General features: G+C 45.3%; 2 protein-coding genes across 4 annotated transcripts; both read right to left on the bottom strand.

Moving 5' to 3' along the window:
• Positions 1–218: 218 nt before the first annotated feature.
• On the bottom strand, positions 219–8,938 carry LOC105933794 (F-box/LRR-repeat protein 3). The gene is made up of 6 exons (XM_012873488.3): positions 8,641–8,938; positions 6,702–6,915; positions 5,414–5,578; positions 5,192–5,314; positions 2,169–2,340; positions 219–1,153 (listed from the first exon to the last, which is right to left on the bottom strand). Exons 2-6 carry the CDS (start codon positions 6,912–6,914, stop codon positions 513–515), a joined length of 1,314 nt encoding a protein of 437 aa, XP_012728942.2. The 5' UTR covers position 6,915; positions 8,641–8,938; the 3' UTR covers positions 219–512.
• Positions 8,939–10,209: 1,271 nt separating this feature from the next.
• tgfbrap1 (transforming growth factor, beta receptor associated protein 1) lies at positions 10,210–26,628 on the bottom strand. Of its 3 annotated transcripts, none has more exons than XM_036136573.1 (13): positions 26,382–26,628; positions 24,000–24,710; positions 21,496–21,690; positions 19,373–19,527; positions 18,287–18,369; positions 17,951–18,131; positions 17,670–17,830; positions 16,488–16,545; positions 16,232–16,375; positions 15,141–15,284; positions 14,066–14,225; positions 13,509–13,972; positions 10,210–12,904 (listed from the first exon to the last, which is right to left on the bottom strand). In XM_036136573.1, the coding sequence occupies exons 2-13, from the start codon at positions 24,694–24,696 to the stop codon at positions 12,716–12,718; spliced, it is 2,631 nt and encodes an 876-aa protein (XP_035992466.1). In that variant the 5' UTR covers positions 24,697–24,710; positions 26,382–26,628; the 3' UTR covers positions 10,210–12,715. The 3 variants fall into 3 exon arrangements, with proteins under 3 accessions (XP_035992466.1, XP_035992465.1, XP_035992467.1); XM_036136572.1 differs by having other exon boundaries at positions 24,000–24,715; XM_036136574.1 differs by lacking the exon at positions 26,382–26,628 and adding an exon at positions 26,196–26,311 and having other exon boundaries at positions 24,000–24,715.
• Between the last annotated feature and the right edge of the window lie 64 nt (positions 26,629–26,692).

Here is a 26,692-nt window from a genome sequence, read left to right on the forward strand (position 1 = left end):
CAACTTGTGGCTCTGGAGCTGCAGGTTTCAGACCCCTGATCTAGCAGTTGAAAACTTTGCCCCCAGCTCCATACGGCTAAAGCTAAACGTGAAACATCTTAATTTTTTAAATCCTTCTTGGAGTAAAACTGTATAGGTAAAAAATAAAATTGGTCAAAGTAACCAATAAGTTGTGGTTTCTTTGCCATTGCAAATAATTAGAAGATGTGTATTTAATGTTATGTCTTTAGTACAGGGGCCATAATAGGGGCCAGGACCATTTCTACTGGGGCATGGGCCCCTGTTGGCCCCTGTCTAGAACCGCCCCTGCCTGTAGGCTCTCCGGAGGAAAACGCCAAATGAGAAGAAGTGATTAAAAGACATACGTCCATCTGCGAGTTGGTGTTTTTGATAAATGCTACATCAAATTAAAGACAAAGTCGATCAAAAAAAATCTCAGAGAAACGCCATTGTGTTAAAAAATTAGGGATCTGTACAGGAAAACCGAACGAACTCCACCATCCCCCGGCTCTCTACCACGTGGGCATCATGTCAGGGAACCAGACACGGCCCAGATGCTTCGACACCTCCCAGTGGATGTCGTCCAGCTCGTAGCGCTGATCCGGGACCAGCACTTCCTCCATGATGGACAGCTGCTTCAGTCTGTCGCCGCACATTTTCACAAACTCCACGAAGGCGCTGCAGGACACCTCGCACTCCCCGAGGCCGATGGCGGACAGCTGCGTGCAGCCCTGCGCGATGCGGATCAGCTCCTCGTCGAGGGGCCGCAGCCCGTTGGCGCACACCACCAGCTCCACCAGGCGGGGGCAGGTGAGGCCGACGCGGCCCAGCACGTCCTTGCTGACGGAGCGGCCGAAGTACAGGTGCGTGACGGGGATTTCGTCGCGGAAGAAAGGGTCGAACTCCTCCTCGTAGAGGTAGAAGTACATGACCAGGTTGAATTTGGGGGAGTGGCGCACCATGGCGTCCCAGCTGCTCTTCTTGATGCTGTGGAACTGCTGGCCCGGGTTCTCGCTCACCACGTCGATGCGGAGGTGCTCCAGGTGGACGTGCTTCTCCGAGGAGAGCGCGATGAGGAGTTCGTCGCTCAGCAGGTGGTAGTTCAGGGCCAGCTCCCTCAGGCCGTGGCACTGGTCGGCCACGCACATGATGCCTGCAAGCAGAGTGAGTGGTGCCTTGATAACAGCGTTCATACAACTTGAGCTTTTGCACATTTTGTCGCATTAAAACCACAACGTCCAACGTATTTTAATGTGATTTGTAAACTAGAAGGAAAACGACAGCGGATTTTTTAGGGTACATGCAAGCGTTAACGCGCCACCCCCCTGTACGGTGTGGGTTCTATTATTTAGCAGCAAGCGGGAAGGTGGTCAGAGTTGATGGAAAGAAGGATGCAGCCAAAAGAAAAAAAAAAGATCCTGAAAGACAACCTGCAAAAGTCGATTTAAAAAGGATAACTACCCTGAACACACGGCCAGAGCCATGATGAAAGTATATTCACATATTAAATGGCTCAGTGAAAGCCCAGCTATACACTCAGCTAAAGGTGTTGCTACACAGTATTGACTCCAGGAGGCCGAATACTAAGGAGCCAGACTTTAATTTATAACAAAATGTTAAAAAAACATAAATCTGTTTGATCCCACTTCACAATGAGAAGATCTTTTTTTTAACTGTTCTAGCTCCTGAAGTTTTTGGTTGTAACGTGACAAACGGGGATAAAACTGAAGGGATATAACTTTTTTGCGAGGCACTATATGCAAGAACAAAACGCCATCTATATTATTTATTAGTAATAAATTATGTTTTTCCCGCATAATTAATTTATTTCTTTCGAGCAGCGGTTTGGTATTTTTGTGAATCGTCTCCTTCAGGTAATCCAATAGAAAACTTTGTGCCCATTCTTGTGACAATTTCCAGAAAACAAAGTAAACACGAGGTCGGCGTCTGCGGTCGCAACCAAACTATATCAAATTAAACATAACTGGAATTTTCCGGACTGCACGTAACTAAATCTGTTTGTTTATACTGAAGAACACCTCAGGTTGACCTTTATTGTAAATACAACATAAATAACGTAGCTGAATTTTATCGTCGTAAACAACACAGAGGTTGTCCAGAACAAGCAGCTAGCTAGCCTTACTGTGAATGACGTGCTGTGTTCGTACCTGCAGGGGAAACGTGAGGGCAGCTGCTCATTTTCAGCAGCTTGAGCGTGTCGCTGTTGTTGGCCACCAGGACTTTGAGCGAGGGGTCGTCCACGGGCGTGTCGTCGATCTTCAGTGAGGACAAGGATTTGGAGTTGACAAAAACCACCGTCAGTGCGGAGATGAAGTGAGACTGTTGGAGGGAGGAGGAGAAAGAGAGGCTTTTAACGGCCCAAACCGCGCTGACGAGGGTGGCACAAATGAATTATGACTGTACCAAAACTGGCTTTAACACCAAGGTGGTGCTGGTGCATAAAAAAAAATCCTACAATTACAAAACCAGGAGGAGGACTTCATGCTTTTCTGGTTTTATTTTCTACACACAAAATATACAAAAATCTTTTATTTCCATATGTTTTTGGCTCAGGTGGCCTTTCTTTGATAGTGACCAGACAGGAAGAGGGTGGAGAGAGAAAGGGGGAACGAGATGGAGCAAACGTCTGCGGGTCGGGATTAAAAAAAAAAGTCAAGTAAAATTAGAAAAAGCAGAACTGAACTGAAAATAAACTAACACCTAAAGAGAAGAGAGGAGAGCAGATCAAAGAGAAGCAGACTGAGGGCTGATGATGATTGGATGAAAGTGATATTCAGCGACTAATTGGGAATCTGAAACAAAAAGATCACATCAGGACCTTTATTTGTTTTAGGTTCTATGAATTATACAGCGATGCCTGAAACCATGAAATAAGCTCATCCCCACGGTGATTAATTGAAGTCCATATTAGAGAGTTTATCCAGGACCAGGTTGGGGAGGCGACCAGAGCTCGCTCCCTCCTGCTCCCTGCTCCACGGTCTATCCAAGCTAACTGTGAGATTAAGTTTTCTCCAGCGAGGGTCTGCTCCGAGGCATCTAGAAGTGGGAAAAGTCCTCCCAAGGAAAGCATCCGGAGAGGATCCTCACCTAACGCTCAGCACCGCCTCAACCGAAGCCTTTCAAGGCGGGATTTTGACTGATTCTGTTTGGGTTTTTTTAGGGACGATGAAAAACAAACAAACAGGTTCTGTTAGGTTCTTTGATAGAAAAGGTTTTTCATTCAACCGAAAATGACAGTTACACAATGTATGAATCTAAACTTTATCTGTTTTTAACTAACTCAGAGGAGTGCATCAAACTCTCTGCTTTATCCTTAGTTTTAATTAATTCAGTGAACCAAATGGAGCAGATCAATGGGCTGCTCCATGATTCTGATCTGTCACCTTACCGGTGCGTCTCCGCCTGCTCCCCAAGGAACGACTGAACTTTCCCTTTCGACTCAGTTCTGCCTTCAGAACCACTGAGCAGGACAGGCTCCTCATCACGACGCTGCCAAGTCTGCTCAACCATCAACCCCACCGATACGCTATAAACTCCTCCGGTTAGGCCCGATACCCAACACCAGAGAGCAAATCTACCTTTACCCCCCGTCTGCAGCGATTTAGTAAAAAGTGATTTCAACCATGGATAACGACGATCATCTGAGAGTTCTGGTGCTTTTAAAACCCAACTAAACATTTACCAAGTCAGTCCGACGTCTACGTGAAGCTATTCTTGTTTTATTCAATTTCTTTCATACATATTTTAAAAGTGTTATTATTATATTTGTAGTTTCATTCATATTCTTAACTCTTATTCTTAAAAGGCGTTTTTCAGTATTAAATATTGAAGCTGTTAGGGCTTAGCGATTTTTCTTTTTGTTTTTTTGTTTTTTTACATTCTTTTCCAGCGTTTTCATAACCTGACACTAGCCAGATGTATGTCGATCCGCCTAGCTCCACTCACATCCATCTGGGACCTCTCCATAGGAATTGCCTTTATTGAAGACTGGGCCTTATCAAAAATCCTTGCATATGATTGGATAAGCCACTTGTCTGTCATCTTTATCGACGTGCTATTTCAACCACTCACACCGAAGCCAACCCGTGATGCTGATGAGAGCGACACAGGAAAAAACTAAACTTTTTTTTATTTTTTTTTATGTGTTTGCGGCTCTAGTGGCACGCGTTTTATTGACAGTGAGCTGACATGAAGAGGGGGGAAGACAGGCGGCAAAGCGCCGCGGGTCCGAATCGATCCCGGGCCGACTGCGTCGAGGACTAAAGGCCTCCTAACATGGTTCGCGCTAACCGCTAACCGCTCAAAACTTGCCAAATCCGGTCGGGAGAAGGGCGAAAACATGGTTTCCACCAGCTAAAGCCTTCAGAGCCGTTCTCTGATGTTCTTTTAATGAAACAATATTAGGTAGATTGGACAACACGGAAGAAATAGCAGCATCAATGTTAACGCTTGCTTCCTCGATGCGAGCCGCCATTGTTTTTTTTCACGGTCGCTTCTCCACTACGTCACATCTATGAAACTCCAGCCCTGCGTCCTGATTGGCTGGACAATAAAATGGGTTGGAGAAATCACTTTCAATGGGCGAGGTCCCAGATGGATGTGAGTGAAGCTAGGCAGAGCGACATCAATCTGGCTAAGGTCGGGTTAGCGTTTTCATCCTAAACTACATTAAAGTCTCTTCCTATTTGCTGATTTAAATTTTTATTACTTTTCCCCGGTGTTAGTACCTTAGCTGCAGGCACACCCCTGATGCTACATAAGCAACATTATAATGAACGGTCAAGGCCAGCTTGCCTTCTGCACAAAATCATTTTAAATTAGTATAATTAAGTATAATTAAGAGTCGGCGTGTGTTTTGCATTAGGAGGGCTCCACGTGTGAAGCCTGACTGATGGACGGATTGAACACGGACGCAGCCAACAAACCAACCGCATCCTGTTACGAACGGAGTGTAAAGTTTCTCATGACAAGGCTCTACCTGCGAAGCGAATCGAAGTTGCTGAACTTTTCACCTTCTCGTAAATCAGTCCAGTGTAAAAGCTCGGTGAAGCCTATAATAGTTCAGGGTGTGACGTACTCTCAGAGATGAGCCGTTACAGAAAACATAGCCGGGCGCACGGCCTCCATCAGAGCTGCCCCGTCTCATCCACTCGCCGCCCTGCAGGCCTACCTTGGGCATCTCCATGAAGCTGGGCCTGGCCGTGGATATGAGCCCCAGAGTCTTCAGAGAGCAGTTCACCAGCTGAGAGAGGATGTCACACGCTGCCTCTGCCGACTCTCTGCTGCTGTCCACCTGCACCGACACGCAGAGCTTAAAGCCTCTGTCCACACAGGAGATGCAGGTCTAACAGTGAGGCCCGCGTTCTCACAAGAAACCCTCCACCTGGCTCACCTTGAAGCTGACGTACTGGAGGTGGTTGGAGTGCTTCTTGATGATCTGCTTGATGAGCTCCGGGTGCGTGGCCTTCAGGTAGGAGCTGGCCGGCTGGTTCAGCTCGAACTCGAAGCAGCGCCACAGCTCGGGCATGTGGAAGGCCTGATTCCAGCCTCGGCACACCTGCAGAAGGTACACAGCAGACTCAGCGGAGCTTTAACAGATGGTCCTTTCCTTTTAATACGCGGTAATGTGACAAAAACGGCACCCTTGTTGGAAGGAAGAAAACACCCGCTGCAAGCGTGGGCAGATTGTGATCTTAAAGCACCTCGTAAAGCGCGTCTGCTCAGCCATAAATGACCAGACATGCTTAATCATCTGTCTTTGCTGCCAAGCCTTCAGTAAATCAGGGCGTGGCGGCATGACTACACCCGCCAGCCGTCCTTAATGGCTCGTCGTATTCAGGCAGAATACGTGCCGCTGGCTGGTGATGAATGATTGGCACTCAATGAAAAAAAAAACTGTACATTTTTTAATGTAAGAAAACTGTAGACTTGCTACAGTTACTGTTGCAAGTCTTTCAGGGTGTGTCTCTACCGGCTTCCCACATCTAGTCAGCGAAGTTTTTGGCCATTCCTCATTACAAACGCAACCTCTTCAATTAAAAGCCCTCCTTGGCTGCTCTGGCTGTACATTGAGGGTTCCTGTCCTGCTAGAAAGGTGGACCCTCCACCCCAGTCTCGAGTCTTTTCCAGTGGATCTCTGCAGCTCCTCCAGAGTTACAGTGGCCAAAGTGGCTACATCCCTAATCAATGCTCTCTTTTTTCTCTGTTTCTCAGTTTAGACACAGAGTTCATATCTGAATAGGTTTAGACATCAACATGGGTCGTACCATGCGTTCCCCATCTTCAGAGGATGGCCTGAACAGCGCGCCCTGACATGTTCCAACATATTCAAACCCCCTGAGGCTTTTACAGAAGAGCTGGATTCAGACTGGGATTAAATAATACAGCTCTATTTACAAAAAAGATCACTTCCTGATGTGATGCCCTCTAAGTTATTAAGGGGTATTGGAGAAATAGAGGGAAGCAGTTGTTAGGATGCAATAAAATACCTTGATGTTTATGGTCACAACTTGCCAAAATGTGAAAGAGTTTAAGGAGAAACAATACTTTTGCAAGGCCCTGTTATACTACTACTAATAATAAGAATAATAATAATCCATTTGAATGTGATGCCCCACATTGCTATTTTACACAGCTTTACAAAGAGATGCATGCACATGTAATCTGTGCTTTTAGGATACCTGAGAAGCATAAGCCCTGTCCAGCAGTGGGAGAAACTGGAAAATGTGAAGCAGGATCTCCTGCGGCAAACACTCCCAGCTGGCTCCCTCCTCCTCCTCCTCCTCCTGTTCTCTCTCCTCTCCCTGCTCGTCGGACCATTTGATGGTCTTCTGACGCCCCCAGCTGGGGCCTCCTCCTTCCTCTTGCTCGTTCTCTTGGAAACCTCGTTTCATTCTGGGAAAGGAAAAACGGGGAAGTTTAAAAAGGAGCCCAGACCTTTGGAAGAACGTAATGATTGTATCAGCAACCCTGCACCCCAGAGACCGGTTAACAGTTGGTTAAAAATCCTGCAAATGCTATGAAAGACACGATTATGTCAGGCAGCAATTCTGTGGACACTGGGCAGAACTTCTCAGCTCTCGGCCACCACCAACACCCTCCACTTCCTGTCGCTTTCAAAACTTCAGGTGAGGAAGGAGCTGCGGAAGATCAAGGTGTGAAAGGCTACTGGTCTGGACCTGCTTTTCACAGTTTTTTTATTTTTATTTTCTGTAAACAGTCTATTGCTGTTTTTTTAAGCACAAATATACACGTGGTCTGTTGCACATTTGACCCTTGTGTGTGCGCAGTATCTGCAGTATCAGTTTGCCTTTCACTTTTCCGCCGGTACGCCTGAAGCTCCCCGCGGTGGGACAGTAAAGGAGATTTCTATTCGACTCAATTCTCCACTGATGGACCACCTTAAACCGTGACCGGGAGACAGAAAGTGGTATCTGGCATGCCAGTTTTAAAAAGTGACATATGGCCAAAAATATCAAAGGCATAACAGAAAATCTGACAATGTTGGGTTATACTAATTAGTAAAAGCGTTTTCCTTTTTAGATAGATAGATAGATAGATAGATAGATAGATAGATAGATAGATAGATAGATAGATAGATAGATAGATAGATAGATAGATAGATAGATAGATAGATAGATAGATAGATAGATAGATAGATAGATAGATAGATAGATAGATAGATAGCTTTATTGTCATTTTGAATGCACAAAGTGCGTACAGAACAAAATTTCGTTTGTATACAGCTTGAAAAAAAAAATCACTTTTTCTTTTTGTCACAGCATTAACATGCGGATGTTTGCCTACGTAAAACATTTAAAAGTTGTTAAATTCCCACAGTGGGATGAGCTGCTTAGGAATGCTGCTCAGGGCAGCGATGCATTCATCCAACCATGCAGATCCAGAGGCAGACAGTCACATCTTCTATTGCAAAGTGGCCTCTGATAAGATAAGATAATATAAGAGGCTTTATTTATCTCACGTTGGAGAAATTCACTTGTCCCATCAGCTCAATAGTCAATAGTCAGAATAAGGTGTCAAAAGTAGGAAAAGGTGCATCAGTTATATACAGTGTATCTTCATATATACGGCGGATCAAAAAGAAAATGAGGAAAAAATAGGAATAAAAATACAAAATAAATCGGAGATATGCCACCTTTTATAACTGGTATGTCAATTTTTATAACCTATCATGCCAGCCCAGATACCACTTTCCGCCCCAGGTGCTGGACGGAGATCACAGCGCCACTCAGCGCGCCGCCAGCTGCGCCGGAGGGTGAATGGTGCGGACCCAGATTGACTCGCTCACAATGAAAACATTTGCGCTCATAGGTCACGCCTCCCTCCATTTCAACAACTAACACGGATGTCAAACTAACATTTTATCACTTGCTCTCCCCCGAAACGATGGCTGAAAACGGCTTACACTAAAACAAATGCGCAAAAATGTCGAGATACTGACGTTTAACACGGCACAAAAAAACACCGATCTATAGTCAGCTTAACGACTAACCACGTTGGGGTTAAGCTGTCTACCATTAGCGAGTTGCCGCTAGTTAATGAAACCAGCCGACGTGAGCAAGTTTAGTTTCCACGTTTAGCTCTGGCTGTTTATCTCACCTGGCTTTCAGCTCCGCCGCTGGTTGTTTATTTACAGAGGACCGCCGTCCGCGTCAACCGGGACCGACAAAATAAAACTGCGTACGGGCTGGCCGAGCGATCAAACACATTGGACCCCACGACGGCAGCACGGCGTGGCTTGGCGCTCACTGACCAACACACACCCCGGAAGGCTTCCGACGGGAGATTTCCAAAAAGTCTTCGGCTTTTTTCAGACGCCTGACCCAGTTTCGACCCACAACTCTGCCTCGGCGCACCAGTCCGTCGGCCAAAGATGGCGGTTGTGTTGCTGTGCGGATCAGAGCGCCGCACTTGCAGCAAGCGGCCTGCAGGGGGAGCCGTTTCACCCGCAGGCGAGACGGGTCACTGGGTGGGCGGTGATGCATGTCAACAACAACAAAAAAACGTATTTTCTGGAGAGGATACAAAGTCACTGATTGTCCTGAGTTAAACATCTTCCATTCTAAGCTCTAAGTGAACCTAAAACGATCCTCAGAGAGAATTACCACATGAAACCACGTGTTTGAACTCTTTTTTTTTTTCGGTTAAATGTAGAAATGTGTAATTTTATTTTCCAATCATTTTGCCGAGAATCAAGTATAAGGCTGCAGATTTAACTTGCAGTGGAAGATTTTGAATGTGGATCTGCATGGGTGGCCATAAGCAGCTCATCCCACTGTGGGGATTTAACTGTTATAAATGCTTTACGTACCCCAAAATCCGGATGTTAATGCTCTGACAGAAAAAACAACACTATTACTAATCAGTATGACCTAACATTGTCTAGTTTGTCTTTGTTGTTGGTTTTAAGCTGTTTTTTTTTTTCCTTTCACTTACCACACGTGTTGCAACTATAGATGTTTTGGGTGGATAACCAACAGTCCGGATTTTCTTACATTTTCATCAAGCACATCCAGTCCTAATAACCAAATTGCTCTTGCTGGGATACCAAATAAATTTACAGTCTACCGCCTGTTTGTGTGATTACACTTTCATAGCTGAACATTTCTGTTGCTCCCGCAGTTTGTGTTACAACGATGAAAGTCTTCATATGTCAATTTTTGTTGTCGGAAAGCTCTCCTCTCTAGTGGTTTAAAAGCCTAATGCATACCATCACTGGGTTTCTCTGCAACAAATAATTCCAATTAAGAAAATATCCACAGCTGAGTATTTTGTCAGAAATTGCTCTTGACACACACAAAAAACTACTTTAGATGCGATGGATTAGAATTTATTGAACTGGAAAAGTTGAGGTATAACGCATATAGTTTTCATAACTATCATTCTACACTGCAGAGACAACAGACGTGAAACTCAACACAACTCAGCAGAAACTTCACTCAAACGTGTTCACACATAATCTTGCTTTTGCGTCTGCTTTGCTCACGCTCTCAGGTGAAATTTCTTTCTTCGTGAGATGCTTGCTGAGCAAAAGTACCAGATCTGCATCAGAATCTGCTTTATCTGGCAGATATTTGAGTCTGGATTACAATTCCTCACTCGTGTCCCCATACCTGGCAGAGGAAAAACATCGTCGGGGTTACCAGAAACGACATCTACCCACCAAAGTTTGAGTCGGAGCTGAAATTCATGTTTATTAAAACGGGACGGATTAGCTGCGTTTACACTCCATCCACAGCGGCATCGATTTAGAAAGCAACAAAACGCGTACAAAGGCGGTATTTACACCCCACTATGCACATTATTTATAAGATACAATTTTCACTTACACTTTTCATACAACTTTGCAGATGTTTTGCTTTTTTAGGCGACGTGAAGTCAAGATGTGAAGACCTTTTCAACAAGCTACAGCTCAAACTCTTTGGACAAAAAAAAAAAAAAACTTTTAAACTGCAGAATGGAATAACGGCTTCAAATATCTTTTTTTCTTTAATGCACATTCTGTTGCCTTGGACGAGGTTTTCTAAGGACAAAGTAGTCTGGCTCTGATGCAGTGAGTCCACACAGTTTGCCTGCATCAATGCATCCTGCCAGTCTGGGAACGCAACATTTATGACGTCCAAGCCACACCTCAGCGTTATCCGACACACACACAGCATTGAGAAAGCAGCCACAGCCAAGGTGGTTTGCTCTGATGACAAGGCGATAAAGAAGTTCAGGGTTTCTGTATGACAGAAAAAAAAAAAAAAAAAAAAAAAAAAAGAAGCTGACCTCCATCTGTTTCCATTTCTCACAGAGGTGTCACAGCACAAAGGTCAAAACCATAAGTCCCGGCCGCATTGAAAGCCAAGATGTATTAAGCCATTCAGGGATGTTCCTGGACCATCAGAGCAGGGCATGATGAAAGGTTTTGTTTCGCAATCATCAACAAAAAAAGCAGCTTTGAGGTTATATGCACCCACTGCCACGCTGTCATTAGAAACGGGGGAGAAATTGATTCCCTTTTCTTAGTGGAGGATACCGTGTTACCAAGCCTGCTATAAATGATCTGAGTTTTTTTTTTTTTATTAATCTTTTTTTTTCCTTAGGCTCAAAACAACATAATCTGCGCTGAAACCTTCGTCTGATAGTGGTTCTCTGCAGTGCGTCACCAGAACACCTGATGAGGCAGGAGAGCAGGCTTTCACTTATTTAAAACACACATTGGCGTTATCTGACGACTGCCCAGCCTTGGCCTGCTGTGCACTGATTGAGTCCTAAACATGTTGCACAACACCGCCATCGTGTGGTCACATTTATTTCTGCAGCGTAAAAGTTGCATCTGTTGTGCCCATTTTTCTCATTTTTTTTAAACCAAATACAGAAAAAACTTGGGAAATAACATCAATTAATTTGTTTGAAATTATTATTATTGATTGGGATCTAAGACTTTAGTTTATGAAACCTTTACACAGTTAGTGATTTATTCATTTAAGACATGTAGATTGTTCACCTTTATTTGTTGTAGTGTTAGGTTTAAGGTTAGACCTTAAAAAAAAAAAAGTAGATAAAACACAGGGTCCCCAAAATATAACCCAAATGGTCCAGCAAGCTCTCCCTTTCTATATAATAGTTTTTTTTTTTTTTTATGTTTACATGAGTTACGCCAGCAAGAAGCAAACATGGAGAAAATCCTCTGTCTTTCTCCAGTTATGGTTGGTAACCATAAAATGTTAGTCATATAGATTTCCAATTCAAAGTAAATAAAAGTTGTTTAACATGTGTTTTTTTCTTTTCTTTAAAATTATGTTTGTTTGGGATTAATGTGAGAAAATAATGTGACGCTCAGACCCAGCAGGAACTGAGCATTTTTGAAGTTTTCCAACACTAAAACTGTGAGCTTTTTGTACTGCTGCCGCCGCCTCGGCCTCCAAACAGCCCCGATTATTATTCGCCACCAGTCACTTTTGGTCCTGTCCATCCCTGCACCTCATTTGACTAACAAAAGGCGTTAAAGGTGTCATTTACCAATGCGCTGCAGACTGACAAAAGTCCACCTTTTTTTGTATTTTGAACCAGGAAAGGTTCTGTGAGGCCGCTGGACTTCTAGGTGGTGCATGTGGCGCCGGTTTGGAGGTCACTGAAGACGCCGCTGTGGACAGCCAAGTTAAAATGGATTTACTTTAACCATGAGGGGGGGCTCCATTTCAGATGATGGGCAACAGAGACACCGGCTCTTGGAAAAGGACACAAACCACGACAGCGTGTCTGTAGTAGTTCACATCAAAACCTAACGTGCGTCGCACACATCGGTATTACAGTACAAACGGACTGGACGAGAACCGCAGCAGTTTTGGTATTATTTCATGCTTCAGAAATATTTGAAACAGGACTTTAAAAAAAAAAAAACTCATGTGTTGTTAAATCAATGTCTCCAATTTCCGTTTTTTAAGCTCTTGAGTGAAGACGGACACAGGAAGAAGGCGCGCAGCGGCTCAGGAATAAACAGCTGGAGGAAGCGGTTCTTAAAGAGACAGTCCCGCTGAGCCGAACCCCCCCCCCCCCTCCAGGCTGGATCCCCATCGCTGCTTCTTCTCCCTGCAGCCTGCAGCCGCCCCGTCCCGAGGCGTCAGCGCACCCCGCCGCAGCTCAGCGCCTCCAGTCGTACGTCAGACAGCGGTGGGAGGGCCTAGTCTCACGTGTGGTTGCTGCTATTGGCTAGCTGTCTCTTCGTGGGAGAGTCTCTTACTCTCTGCGCGGCGCAGTGGACGTGGACAGGCACTCCACCGGGCAGACACACCACGTCAGGCTCACTGAAGGTGTTGTGGCACAGGTGGCATCCCTTCTTTTCTGACACAAAGATCGGTTTCCTTCGCTCCTTTAGCTGCGGGGGAGGGAGGGGTGGGGTGGGGGGGGGAAGCACAAGTTACAACAGAGCAGAGTAGAAACTGGTTATGGTTACAAAAAAAAAAATCAGGTTTAACAAAGTCGAACTGTTCAGAAGGAGGAAAAAGAAAACGTCTGCTCAGACTTTGAGATCATCTAAAAGAAGCTAAACTGATTTGCTTATAATCTCCCACTCAAAAATATTGGCTTTATAATATATAACACAATTTTTTTTAATATAAATGCTAGAAAATATTTTACTTTTTTTTCTATTGATCAGATTATCAGGGAGCTTTTTAAAAAGTCCTCCATGACTTTCCGGTTCCCTGAGGAATAGAAATGGCGTGACCCCGGGCCTGTTTATGTTCGCCCCTCTTCAAAATGGGAAAGACAAGACAACAGGGCTGCTAAGTGAGGCAGATGTTAATAATCTTCATTAAGCTGATCGTGAACAGGAACCAGGGGGCACCGCTTACAGCCTCGGTGTCCCTCCATCTGTGACGCCAGCCGAAACCCCCCCCCCCCCCCACCCCTGGGTAAGTAGTTCAGGAACGCCGAAAAGGCCAGCCTCCATTTTTTAAACGCCGCTCCGTGTCGCTCACCCTGTCGTGCAGCAGCTGGACGTTCTCGGAGCGCGCCAGCCCCAGCGCGATCTTGGCGGTGCGGCTGGCGTGCATGCTGGCCCTGACGGCTCGGTTGAGGAAAGGCCGCAGCAGCTGCAGCGACCAGCTCTCCGGCAGCATCCGCAGGACGCGGACGGCGTCGAACGCCTCGCCGTGCCTGTTCAGGAGATCCACGGCCGCCATCTCCATCTCGCTGCCGTCGCCGCGCGGCGCTCTGGCTTCTCCGGGCAGCGCGCCGTCCAGATAGACGGCCAGCAGGAGGTGAAAGAGGCGCCGCTGGTACGCGGCGTCGCGGCCGGACGAGGCCCAGACGCAGAAGGCCTCGGCGGACGGGAAGTCTCTGAGCTCGTGCACCAGGATGCGCAGGGCCTCGTCGTGCTCCTCTAGTTTCCCGTGTAGCGTCGCGCGCTCTAGCAGCAGGTTTTCACTGTTCTCCAGCTTACCTAATCCAGGTGCGGAAAAGAAACGATGAGCTCACACCGGAGAAATGATCGGATCGCTGGTGTGTCCCCTGCGTCTGTGGAGGCTCGTCTTACCCAACAGAAACTTTACGCGGTACAGGCTGGACTCCCTGAGCATGGCCTGGAGCTTCTCCCTGGCTTTGGTCAGCCGCCCCTCATCCCTCGGTGACTCTGCCAGCAACAGCACGACCTTCTCCAGGTACAGCACAGCCAGGTGAGTGTGGAACCTCTCTTTCTGCAAGAACACGAAGGGATAATCGGACTCCAAGTAGTAAAATCCATCAAAATAATCCTGAGATTTAACTCTAAAAATGTGTTTTTATTCAGCGCCCTCCTTCCCTTCAGCTCACTCCACACATTTTCCACGGGATTAAAGTTTGGGGGGGTCATGGAAATAGGTAGCTTTAGTGTCTGGTGAGCCCTTTCTGTGTTGATTTGAGCGCAGGTTTTGAGATTAATATGATGCTCAGAGACACATATGACGTTCACTTTTCCTGGCAGAGACCACTAGATTTTAACATTTAAAAATGCGTTTACCATCGCCTGCACTTTACCACGGTTCTCAGAGTATTTGGAAGAGAACCAGGCCCGCAGCATGACAGACACTCCGCCATACTTAACCGTTTGCATCAGGGTGTTTTCCCACGTACGCCGTTAATTGTTTCCCACGAGACCTACCGAAGAACTCTCACATAATGAGATATATATATATATATATATATATATATATATATATATATATATATAACATCTGTTTTTAATGGCTTAGGTTAGATAATTTAGAATTGTTTTTTATTTGGACCCCTTCCATTGAATAATTGATTTTTCTACATTCTCCAGTGTGAGATCACGTCGCTACAAACATTCATCTTAACAATTTACTTTAGGGGTCACTTTTTTTTGTTTTTGCTACAATTTTACTAAGGATGCCGTGAAATCTGTCCATGTCTGCATGCCGACAGCTGATCAATGAGGGGGAAACCAAGGAAGTTTGTCCGCAGGCGTGCAGAACTAGGGATCGCTGCTGCTCCTCCGGATCATATGCGCTCGCTCTGCTGCCTTTTCATGCGCTGGCTGACAACTTGTGACAAAACTATTTCCACATTTCCATTTTGTTTTCCTGCAAGCTGTAGAAAAAAAAAGAAATTACCTGTATTTTCCTCTCCAACACCAGGTGCTCCAAATAGAGAAGCAGAGCCTGGCTGTGCTTCTCCAGGTAGGCGATGACTTCGTCTGGGTCCACCTCTGGTTGGCCTTTGCAGGCAGGCCTCCTAGTAAAAATGTGAACCCCTGTCTGTAAAGAAAAGAGGGAAATAACTCGCCGAATGACCAAAAGCAACAGTCTGACGAGAGGGATGAGGTCTGCAGAAGCTCCTAAACCAGGGGTGTCAAACCCATTTTGGTTGAGGGGCCGCATACAGCTTAATCTGATCTCAAGAGGGCCACACGAGTAAATTATTATTATTAAATTATTTTCACTTTTACACAATATATTAAGAATAACCTCAGCGTTTTTAAAAAAAAGTATGTGAAATTTCAACAATACTTTTACTCAGTTAAACATTTACTTAAGTGCATTATGCATAAGAACTGATCACAGTGATTATACAATGTTGAAAAACATTTATTCAAATTTTTTGGAACTTAAAAACACTGTCCTACATGACAAAATACATGAAACAGATAAAAATTAAGAAATTATTTAAATTTTTCCACACCTGAAGCTTAATCTGCTAATTAAAACACAGCGCCCCTCGTGGACAATATAGGAACTGCATATTTTCAATCAAACAAAATACATGTTTTTTTTCAATAATTGTTTTATCATTCTCTTCCTTTTCTTTTCCACATGTGAAAGTCAAATCTGATGAGCTCTTTGTGGCATCTTATTGCCACATTGCCAGACAGGACACTGGAAAAAAAAAATAAAAAAAATAAAAAATACATTTTTTTTTTTTAATAATGATAATGCATTTAGCCACAGGGCCGGACTAAATTGTTCGGCGGGCCGGATCCGGCCCGCGGGCCATATGTTTGACACCCCTGTCCTAAACACTTTAGCTGCAGTTTTCCAACACTCCATTAGCTTTAGTGTTCTCTGCTCAAATAACCTTAAATATCTGCCGGTTGTTGAAGAGATTCGGCAGTAATCCTCGCCATGAATGAGGAACTGAGTAAATTACGCCGTGGGCACGTCAAGCCGCAGCAAAAAGCAGAGGGGGACATTTTAGGGGAACCTACGGTGGGATCCTTCTGCAGGGCCCAGTCCGCATACTTCCACACGACCTCCATGTTGGAGGAGCAGCAGAGGAAGTCCACGACGTAGTCGTACAGATCCGACCTGGTGGCGTCCCGCAGCTCGCCGTCTACGATCCGGATCCACAGCTGAAAGACAAAAGGGAGGACACGCTGACCATCTGGTGCAGGTTCTAGTTTGATCGCCGACATATGGCAATAAAAAAGAGGGGGGGGGGGGGGGGGGGGGGGGGACACGAACCTGCAGCGCTGCCGCGTCCTGACCGTTGAAATGATGGAGAAGCCCCAGGGCAAAATATCTGGGAGAAATGAAAGAGCCATTAAAGTCGAGCTTCACAACACGCGGTCCAGTTTCTGGACGCTGATTTAACAGCTTCATGCAAAAACGGAACTAAAAATAAGTCAGATTTTCTTGAATTTAGTGTATTTGTCCTTGCTTTGAGCAGGTAAATAAGATTATCTGCCAATGGAATGAGTATTTTGACCCCTAAAATAAGATAATTAGATATATTGCACTTGAAGTAAGATGATGGAGATGAGTTGTTCCTATTTTAAGTGCAAACATCTTATTCCATTGGCAAATCATCTTATTTGCATGCTCAAATCAAGGACAAATACACAAATTTTAAGAAAATTCAACTTATTTTTAGTTTAATTTTTGCAGTGAAGTTAATTAACAGCGTGGGAGAAGGAGCAGCATTTTAGGCCCGACTCAGACGATGCTTTAGGAGTTGGTGAGTTTCATCATCGCGTTCATTAATGAAAATCAGACCCATTCCCACATTAATCCTCAGCTTTGTTCGCCTGTTTGCACAGAGCTGAAAAACTCCCTGAGATTAAGAAGTGAGCTTCCTCGCTCTTTATACAGGAGGGGGAACAAATCGTAGCTTAACAATCGTGTCTTTAACGGCCGTTCGTCTTGATCAAGCAATGTCTGCGAATGTGACAACTTTAAAACAGTTTTCAGACAACGGGGCTCCTACACGCACATTTCACCCTCATATCCGCAGCTCTCGCCCCGTTTTTAAAGTTCAAACGACAGGAAACATTACTACGTGTGTTTCTGTTCAGGAAAAGAAAAGAAAAAAAATACATATTCAGCAAAAACAGAGAAATCGGTTCTTTAACTCAAGGCAGCAAGAAAAACGCTCTTTGCATCAGAATAACTCAAGTATAACTCTTCTAGGAAGTCTTCATACTAGCCGCACACCCACATCATGCTTCTCCCAACACCACGCAAGAAAAAAGTGGAAAAACCAACAAGAATGTACGCTAGAGTACATCTGTATCGACTGACGGGTGGATGAATTGACGAGTTAGACAACGGGAAAGGCAATAGAACATGAATATCACTCCCTCCTGAAACCCTCCCCAGGCGGGGCTAAAACCCTGCAGCGGTGAGCCGACCCGGCAGCATACACACTTGTGATACTTCTCCAGCCAGGGGACGCTGTCTGCCAGCACGCAGCAGTTGTCTGAAGCCACCAGGTCCAGCAGGCTGTCGTGGTCCTGCTCGGCGTAGAGCTTCAGCAGAGCCGTGTCCACGTCTTCCCTGCAGCCGTTCACAGCGTCTGTGCCGCGGACCTGGACGCACCAGACGAGACGAGAGAGAGAGACGTGAGACGGACACCCGGGACCGGGCAAACACGACGCCGAGGGGAGGGGGGACCAGAAGGATGCGCGGAGCCACTCGAATCCAGTTACCTCTCCTAGATAACTGATAAGGAATTTCTTGCACCGCAGCACTTTGTCCTGGTCACCTTGTGCCAGATGGTTGAGGTCGGCGAACTCGTGGAGGGGAGGGTGGCAGCGCGTGAACGAGGAGGAAGCTGGCAGCAGCAAGGGGTAGAGAGAGATGAGCTCCCGCACGTCCAGCTGACCCTTCCTGGAAACGACAAGGATTGACACTGATGAGACGCCCCGGCCTTACAGCAGCGATTAAAATGAGGTTGATAAGAGAAGGAAAACGTGGGAATCCTTTCTGGCTCCAGCAGCAGGATAGCGAGCAGAAAACGCTGGGCGAGCGGCTTCGCCTCTTACCTGAAGTGTTCTTTGGCCTCCAGGAAGTGAAGCTGGCCGAACTTTATGAAGCCCGCCTGCTGCAGGATTCTTCTGTGCAAAACCTGGAGAAACAGGGCGTGCCGAGTGAGAGTGGTCAACGTGAGCGCTTAAACAAGTCGGCTGACCACATATGCGGTTTTCTAACAGAGTGACAACACGTTTCTGAAGTAAAGCTCGCCTTCCTGTTGAGGCCAACAATGAAAGAATGTCTGAAGATGCGTGTCGATGCCGCTCGTCTCAGGGAATATTGGGCCAAAAAAACATAAGCAGCCAGTAAAGTGAGAAAATATTGAGCAGACTGAAGCATAATTAAATAAAAAGGTGAACTCCATGGCAGCCAGCAACAATTGTACAACAGATATTTAATACAAAACATAAGGAATATAGCCTAACATCATTAAAATAGCAAATCCAATTATTTTTTACAGCTGTAAAAACCAAAGAAGTATTTTCTGAATATTGATTAATCAGACATTTTGGTATCCTGTGATTCAGATCCAGCCTATATGCTCACATATAATGAGGAAATCACGCGATCAGACTGAAGGAAATGCTGGAAGTGTCACCATGTGGTGCCGACTATTTCGTTTAAAAGCCGCTTTGGTCACTTTTTAGGGCTTTACGTGCAAGTGAGAACCCACCTGATCCCGTATTTTCAAAATGACTCTCAGATGTAAACAGTGGGCAAAAGAAAACAACTTCGGCATTCATTCAGCATCACCATATTAGCTTCGACGCGCTCTTTATGTGCGTTCGAATATCAAACAGCAATCATGTTGCCTCTCTATCCTTAGCTCAGCTCGCGTTACAACACCGAAATGTAATTTGTGAAACCATAATAAACCCTAACCGCCGAGTACGTATGTGCGGAAACAACTTTTACTATTGAAAATAAAAGAAAATTGGAACTATGATCATAAGAAAGTCAAAAAGGTTTTCTTTCTTCCTTGCCCATATTTTTACCCACTTCTGCGGCCTTTTGCGTAACACTTCCCGTAGGCTGCACATTTTCTTCTTTAGCTTTCCACCTGGATCATCAAAAGTCATCGGCCTCCTGATATTTACCTGGAACTTGTCTTTGGGAATATTTCTCTGCGCTCCCTCTGTGAGGACCAGTGCTTCCTCCACGCGGTGGCTGGCCAGCAAGTCTTGAATCTGCCTCTCCAGCGGCAGAGGGACCAAGACGTACACCGCCTTAGTGGAGGCCAGCATGACTTTACCTAAAAAAACACAAACACAACCGTCGTAGCTCGGAGTGGCACTGCTCATATGTCTGATTTATAAAAAAAACAAATCACACTGCAAAAACGGAACTAAGAATAAGTATTTTTTTTCTTGAAATAAGTGTATTTGTACTTTATTTGAGCAGGTAAATAAGATAATCTGCCAATGGAATAAGATTTTTGCACTTACAATAGGAGCAACTCATGTCCATCACCTTATTTCAAGTGTATTATATCTAATTATCTTATTTTAGGGGTCAAAATACTCATTCCATTGGCAGATAATCTTATTTACCTGCTCAAATCAAGGACAAATGCACTAATTTTGAGAAAATCTTATTTATTTTTAGTTCTGTTTTTGCAGTGCACTCAGCCTCTCTTTGATCCATTGTTTTGCCAAGAGTCCTTTAAAACGTGTTCTGCTCTAAAAACAAATGGCTCTCCTTGTTAAGCACAACTCCACGACGGTAGCCTTCAAACCTCCTGTGTGGATCTTTGCAGAGCTACCACTTTGACTTTTAAAAGGCCGAAATACGGCACTTTATACAGAGCCTGGCAAAAGTTTTCACACCCTATTGAACTTCTCACATTACGGCCCTTTAAACCAAAAACATGATTTTTTTTTATATATATATATATACACACAAGATCTTAAATAAATACAGACAACCTTTAGAAACGATTTCATTAATTAACAGAGTTCTTTGTGCATCTTCATCCTGGAGCTGTTCCTTGACAGAACAGCAAGTACTGCTGAGAAAGTCCAATTTTCTTGAAATGAGTATTTGTCCTTGATTTGATCAGGTAAATAACATGATCTGCCAATGGAATGAGTATGACCCCTAAAATAAAATAATTAGATATTCTGCCCATTAAATAAGATAATGGAGATGAATGGTTCTAATATCAAGCACAGAAATCTCATTCTATTGCCAATCATCTTGTTTACCTGCTCAAATCAAGGACAAATACACTAATTTCAAGAAAATTTCACTTACTTTTAGTTTTGTTTTTGCAGTGCATATTTCTGCCACCAATTTCAGAAAGGGAAACTTATGTGGACTGATTGCGCACAGAAATATTTCTAGCCTTTATTTCCTGTGATTCTGACGAGTACTGCTAAGTTATTGACAACCCAAATATGAGAAAGTTATAGCTCATTCACGGAAAGTTGAGTGCACGGAAAAAGTGTTCACCAGCAACAGGGATTTTGAGAGGATTGTCGAGCAAAATGCCTATGGTAGCTCAGGGGGAGCTGGAGTCAGTGGATCACGGGTCACTACGCACAGATCAGTCCTGCACGGGGGCTAAAGGCGTCTGGGAAAGGCTAAAAAGACCTGCACTGCAAAAACAGAACTAAAAATAAGTAACAATTTCTTGAAAGCAGTGCGTTTGTCCTTGATTTGAGCAGATAAATAAGATGATCTGCCTATGGAATAAGATTTATGCACTTAATATAGGAACAATTCATCTCCATCATCATATTTCAAGTGCAGTATATCTAATTATCTTATTTTAGGGGTCAAAAGACTTATTACATTGGCAGATAATCTTATTTACCCGCTCAAATCAAGGGCAAACGCACTCATTTCAAGAAGTTTTTACTTATTTTTAGTTCTGTTTTTGCAGTGTGGGGTCTCGCTTACAGAGGATCGACTCGCGCGGCTGAATGCATCTGTTCTTCACAATTGGTTTCTTATATTCTGAAAACCACGTCACAACATCCAGTACTTTGTGCTGAACTCTGCGGTTGTGACGCGACAAAGTGTGAAAAAGCCCAACGGAGGGGATTACACATTACACCGTCTAACTAATTGCTCGTTTTGTCTTAGGTCACATAATTCACCCAGAAATGAGCTCATAAACCTTTTTATCACCTCTGCATTTGATCCCATGTGAGACCCAGAGAGGCGGAGCTCCTGGACTGTGTGTGTGTGTGTGTTTGGGGGGTGGGGGGCGGTGTACCTTCAAAATCTTGCAGAACGTGTCCATCCCTGAAAGAAAGCGTCTGTTTCAGCTGCTGGTCCAACATGCTGTGGATGGTGACGAAGTTCTCGTCCAGCGCCACCACGTACGGGAAACACACGGCGGCGGCGATCACGCCCTCTGACCAGCTGACCGGCGCCCGCTGGGAGGCTCCCTCTGCGTTGGCGAACATCCCTGGAGGAGGGGGGAGGGGGAGGCACATTGAAAACAACAACAACAAAACGCTTTTCTTTAGCGGCAAAAGCTTTTCGTTAAAACCTGTAAGCTTCAGGGCGGTCGGACTTCTGTGCAGAAGTTAGCCTCGTGGTTCATCGTGAAAAAGTCCTGATGTCTTAGATTTTTTGCAAGTTTGTCACCCTTTAATGTTTTAGGACATCAAATAAGTTTAAACATTAGTCCAAGACAGCACAAGCAAACACAAAATGCATTTTTTTTTAATAAAGGTTTGTTATTATTAAAGCGAGAAAAAGAATCCAAACCTACATGGACCTGGGTGAAAAAGTAGGAAAAAAAAACTGGTCCATCACACCTGGATTCACCTTAGTCACAACCAGGCCGGATTCAGAGAGACTCAGGAACGAATTCAGGATTGGAAAGAGTCACAAAGCCATTTCCAAAGCTTTGGGACTCCAGTGAGACATTATGGAGAAAACATGGAGTGTAGGGAACCTTCCCAGGAGTGGCCGGCCAACCAAAATAACCCCAAGAGCGCAGCGACGACTCAAGAGCTTTTAAGAGACCCAACAACAGCATCCAAAGAACTCCAGGCCTCACCTCCCTCCGTTAAGGTCAGAGTTCACGCCTCCAGCCTATAGGAGACTGGGCACACACAGCCAGCAAGGTCCCAGATAAAAGCCGCTGCTGAGCAAAAACAACATCAAGGCTCGTCTCAATCTTCCCTGAACACATCAAGCCGCCCTCTGAAGGCTGAGGAAAAACAAAATGAAGCATTTGGAGTGGCCTAGTCAAAGTTCTGACCTGAATCCTATTGAGATGCTGTGGTGTGACCATAAAAAAGCCGTTCATGCTGGAAAATGCTCCAATGTGGCCCGAATGGCCAAGATTCCTCCACAGCGCTGGGAGAGACTCGTTGCTAGTCATCGCAAACGCTTGACTGCAGCTGATGCTGCTACAGCCGGACCCAACCAGTTATCAGGTTTAGGGATAATCACTTTGTCACACAGAGCCGTGTAGGTCTGGATTCTTTTTCGGCCTCAATAATAATAATAATAATAATAAAAAAAACTTTAATTAAAAACTGCATTATGTGTTTACCTCTGTCGTCTTTGACTACCGTATTTTTTCACACCATAAGGCGCAGCGGATTATAGAGCGCACTAAATATTCTTCTCAAGCGTGTAATATCACTCCGCCCCTTCACGTACACATCTCTCTATCCGTCTCTGTCGGGAGGACAGAGTAGCTAGACAACATAAGGCCAAAATAAATTTAACTTTTATATTGAACTAGGTTAGTAGGTTTATTGTCGATAACCTAAAGGCTCCCACATATTTGGGCAAACTGTGTGCATACTGTGAGCTGTACGGACTCCATCGCAGATGTTTTACCCTTCATAGTTGAGCGTACTATTGTCTACATTTCTTGTGGCAAATTCCTACAATTTCCACACTTTCTGCCAGTGGGACGAAGCGGCGGAACGGATAATAAAATGTGTGATTAGCTAGCAGAGCACCTAGAGCCGTTTCTTTTCCAGCAGGCTCCCACCTGTCAGTGAGAACAGAGAGGGACTGCGACCGCCTGCTTGGAGCAGCTCAGTGTATCAAGCTCGGTGTGACATATAAAACAGGTCGATGTAAAGACTTTTTGCCTCCGAGAAGTTTTATAGTGTAGCGTAGCTATATGTGCGGAGTCCGCCTTGAATAGGCGTGGCCCTCCGTGGAGTGAACAACACTTTAGTGTGCGGGGGGCCTTTCCATGAATGCACTTCTAGTGTCGACATTACAGTCAGGCGGTCTTGTAGACAGCCCAGGGGTTCAATCAGGCAGTGATACAGTGTGCCGTATATGTACCCAATATCCAGTGAGCGGAGCGGCTTCGCTGCTTACCAAAGTCATACCAAAGATTTTTGAGGGCATTGCACCACATAAAATCAGTCGGTAAGCACAACTTTAATCAACCATAAGGCGCACCGTAAATTTTTTAGACAATTTAAGGATTTTAAGTGCGCCTTATAGTCCGACAAATACGGTAATGTTTACATTTGTTTGATGTTCTGAAACTCCTGGGTGTGACAAACAAGCAAAAATGTATGAAATCACGGAGGGGACCAACACGTTTCACATCACTGTAATAAATCTCCTAACTTTTAGCGCATTACGGATCGCTTTAAGGCGAGGTGCAACGCTGGTGCACATGTAGAAGGATTATTTTGCCCACCGTCTCCACGGTTACTTTTGATTCAGGCACGACTCTTTACCTCTTTGTGCCCCCCACCCCCCTTCGCGGAGCCTCTCTGGACTCACCGAGACCCCCAGGAGCTGCGAGCAGGAACTCCTCCCGGCTGATCCTCTTCACGATGGGCCTCCTCTCCTCGCTGTTGTACGGGAAGAGGTCCTGCGAAGCCCCCGTGTTGTAGTTCAGGATCACGTACTGCGTGGTGAGGGCCAAGCACAGGAAGTAGCCGTCGAGGCTGACGGCGCAGGGCTGCTCGGGGGTGTTCACCTCCTTCACCAGCTGCACCCTGTCCTCGTAGACCATGTAGATCTGAACCGTCCGCCTCCTGGACGACAGCACGCCCATCTCCACGCAGAACGGGTCGCCGTTGACGGGGTTCTCGTTAACGCAGAACGTGGTCACGCCCCTGATCTTGGCCCCGCCGCCGGCCGCCGAGGGGACGGACTCCAGGGTCACCATGTCGACGAGGAACAGCACCCCGTCGCAGAGCACGATCAGGCGCTCCAGGGCGGAGGCGGCTCGCAGCTCCGCCACCGGCTTCTTCAGGCCGAGGTACTTGTGGAGCAGCTTCTGGGCCGAGTAGCTCGGCTTGCCTTTGGGGGAAGGGACCTCGTCCAGCAGGAAGTGGTGGACGAAGCAGTCGTTGGTGCCCACGTACAGGTGCTTGCCGCAGCATTCGATGCACTCGATGTTGATGCGAGCTTTGTCGCCCATGAGGAGGTGGCGCTCCACAGCGGGGACAAGCTCGAAGGCCTTCACGCTCATCTCGGCCAAGGCATCTAGACTGAACAGCAAAGGACAGGCATCAAAAGAAAATAAATAAATAAACTAAATCACAATCAGGACCTGCTAACATGATAGTGGTTATGTTACGGCAGCTCGTTGAGAACGTTTCACAGTACAGCGGCTTTAATGACCGACGGAGAGGACGATTGAGGCTTTTTTGTTTAGATTCAGCCCCATACAGAAATAATATAAGCTCTTTACCGTAAACGAGTCGGGATCTAATTAGTTTGACCAGGGCTGGACAATAACTCGATAACAATATTGATGATAGACATATAGCTATGATAGAAAAAAAAAAGGTAAATAAAAAGTTCAACAGAATAACAGTTTTCCTTCTTTTTGCATTCTAGCCTAACATGAAGGCTGATATTAGTCTTTACATCCTCCCAACCAATCAAAAACGCAGACCCAGGAAGGCTCCGCCCCCTTCAAAGAGTTCAGAGATTATGCGTAGTTTTTTTCTTTTTCACTTGGTTTCTTTTTAAAAAACTTGCAGTTTTGGTAAAATGTTGGTTGAATAAAGTGAATTCTGCGTTTGTGTGTTCTGTATCTATAAATAAGTTTCTAAGCAACAGCATAAAACGGTCAGGGCTGCACTTAAAGTATACTTTTTAATTTGTTGATAATTATCGATCAATGTGATTTCTATTTTATCGATATGCTTTTTTATTTCTATATCATCCAGCCTTAAGTTTGACATCAAGTGCTCCTTGTGGTCTGCCAAAGAGAGACGTCCACATTTATTAGGATTTAATTTGCAAGATGATTTGATGTTAATGTGCTAAACAGATTTAGTATTTACTGCACTTTTTTTGTTGTAAAAGTTCATATACAAATCCGACTTCATTCTCGTTATGATGACTTTATACTCCAATTTCCACAAAGATAAAAAAGACCCTCTTGACAGAAGGGGGGTCTCCAGTCTCTGGCTTTGCTATTTTGAGGGTGGCAGGCTGAAAAGTTTGGGAGCCACCGATCTGAATGATCATGTTAGTAATCTGAGTTAATGTATCTAAGCTTCCTCACACACTGACTGTTTCACTTGTCATCACATGGCACCCACTGCAGATTTCAACACATCTGTGCACGAAGCATGTGACTTTCTACTTCCTGGCCGTTAAATCTTCCATCCATCCATCCATCTTTATATCTAGATTTCTAAGCAAATATTTGATATTTGATTACGTATACGAGTATTCAGTGAAAGAATTGAAGAACTAATGACAGATTCTCTGTATAAATGCTTGCAGGTTTGGCTTTAGCTGCCTGCTAGCTTCCCAAACCAAGCGAGTATAACGACGGTCCCCTCACAGTTGACAGCAACTGTTTAAAATCACGGTATTTTGTGTATATGATGTCAAAAATTAAAAAAAAATATGAAACAGGACGTCTGTGATGGGGTCTTTTTCCCCTCGGATCCGTGGGAATCTTACTGCTAAAGCTGCTACTAGCTAAGACTTAGCCATGCTAAAGCTAACCGTGTTTCTTTACAGCCGTTGGGTCTCCAGGCTCGTCGTTAAGGATTTTTGTTCTGATCTGCATCGGGAACAGGAATCCGCTCCGTCCGTCCCCCGCTTCCCTTCCCCCCTGAGCGGACGCGCTGCGGACCAACTCCCCGCCGAGTTTGTGGCGGAGTTGTCGGCGTTAGCAGCCGGGGAACCTACCGCTGCACACAGCGCTCAGGACGGCAGGCCCGATCAGCACCGACAGGCGAGCCCTGCTGCTTCAGAGACAGCCGCCATGCGGGTGTTTTTCAGGAGGACACGTCACGGTCAGCCATGGTGCCGAGGCAGGGGGACACACCGGGAAAGGTCTGCGTCTCTGCTGCTCGGGTCCTTCCTCTCCAAAGTAACGCCGCCGCCTCCCATCTGAACCTCCGCCTGGCTGCAGGTGGAACACAGGTGCGTTCAGGACCATCCGGAAATCTGGCCGACACCGATGAGCGAGGTGTTGGCTTACAATTATGCGATTTAAA

This window comes from Fundulus heteroclitus, chromosome 4, assembly GCF_011125445.2.
Source record: "Fundulus heteroclitus isolate FHET01 chromosome 4, MU-UCD_Fhet_4.1, whole genome shotgun sequence".
NCBI classification, from domain to species: Eukaryota; Metazoa; Chordata; class Actinopteri; order Cyprinodontiformes; family Fundulidae; genus Fundulus; species Fundulus heteroclitus.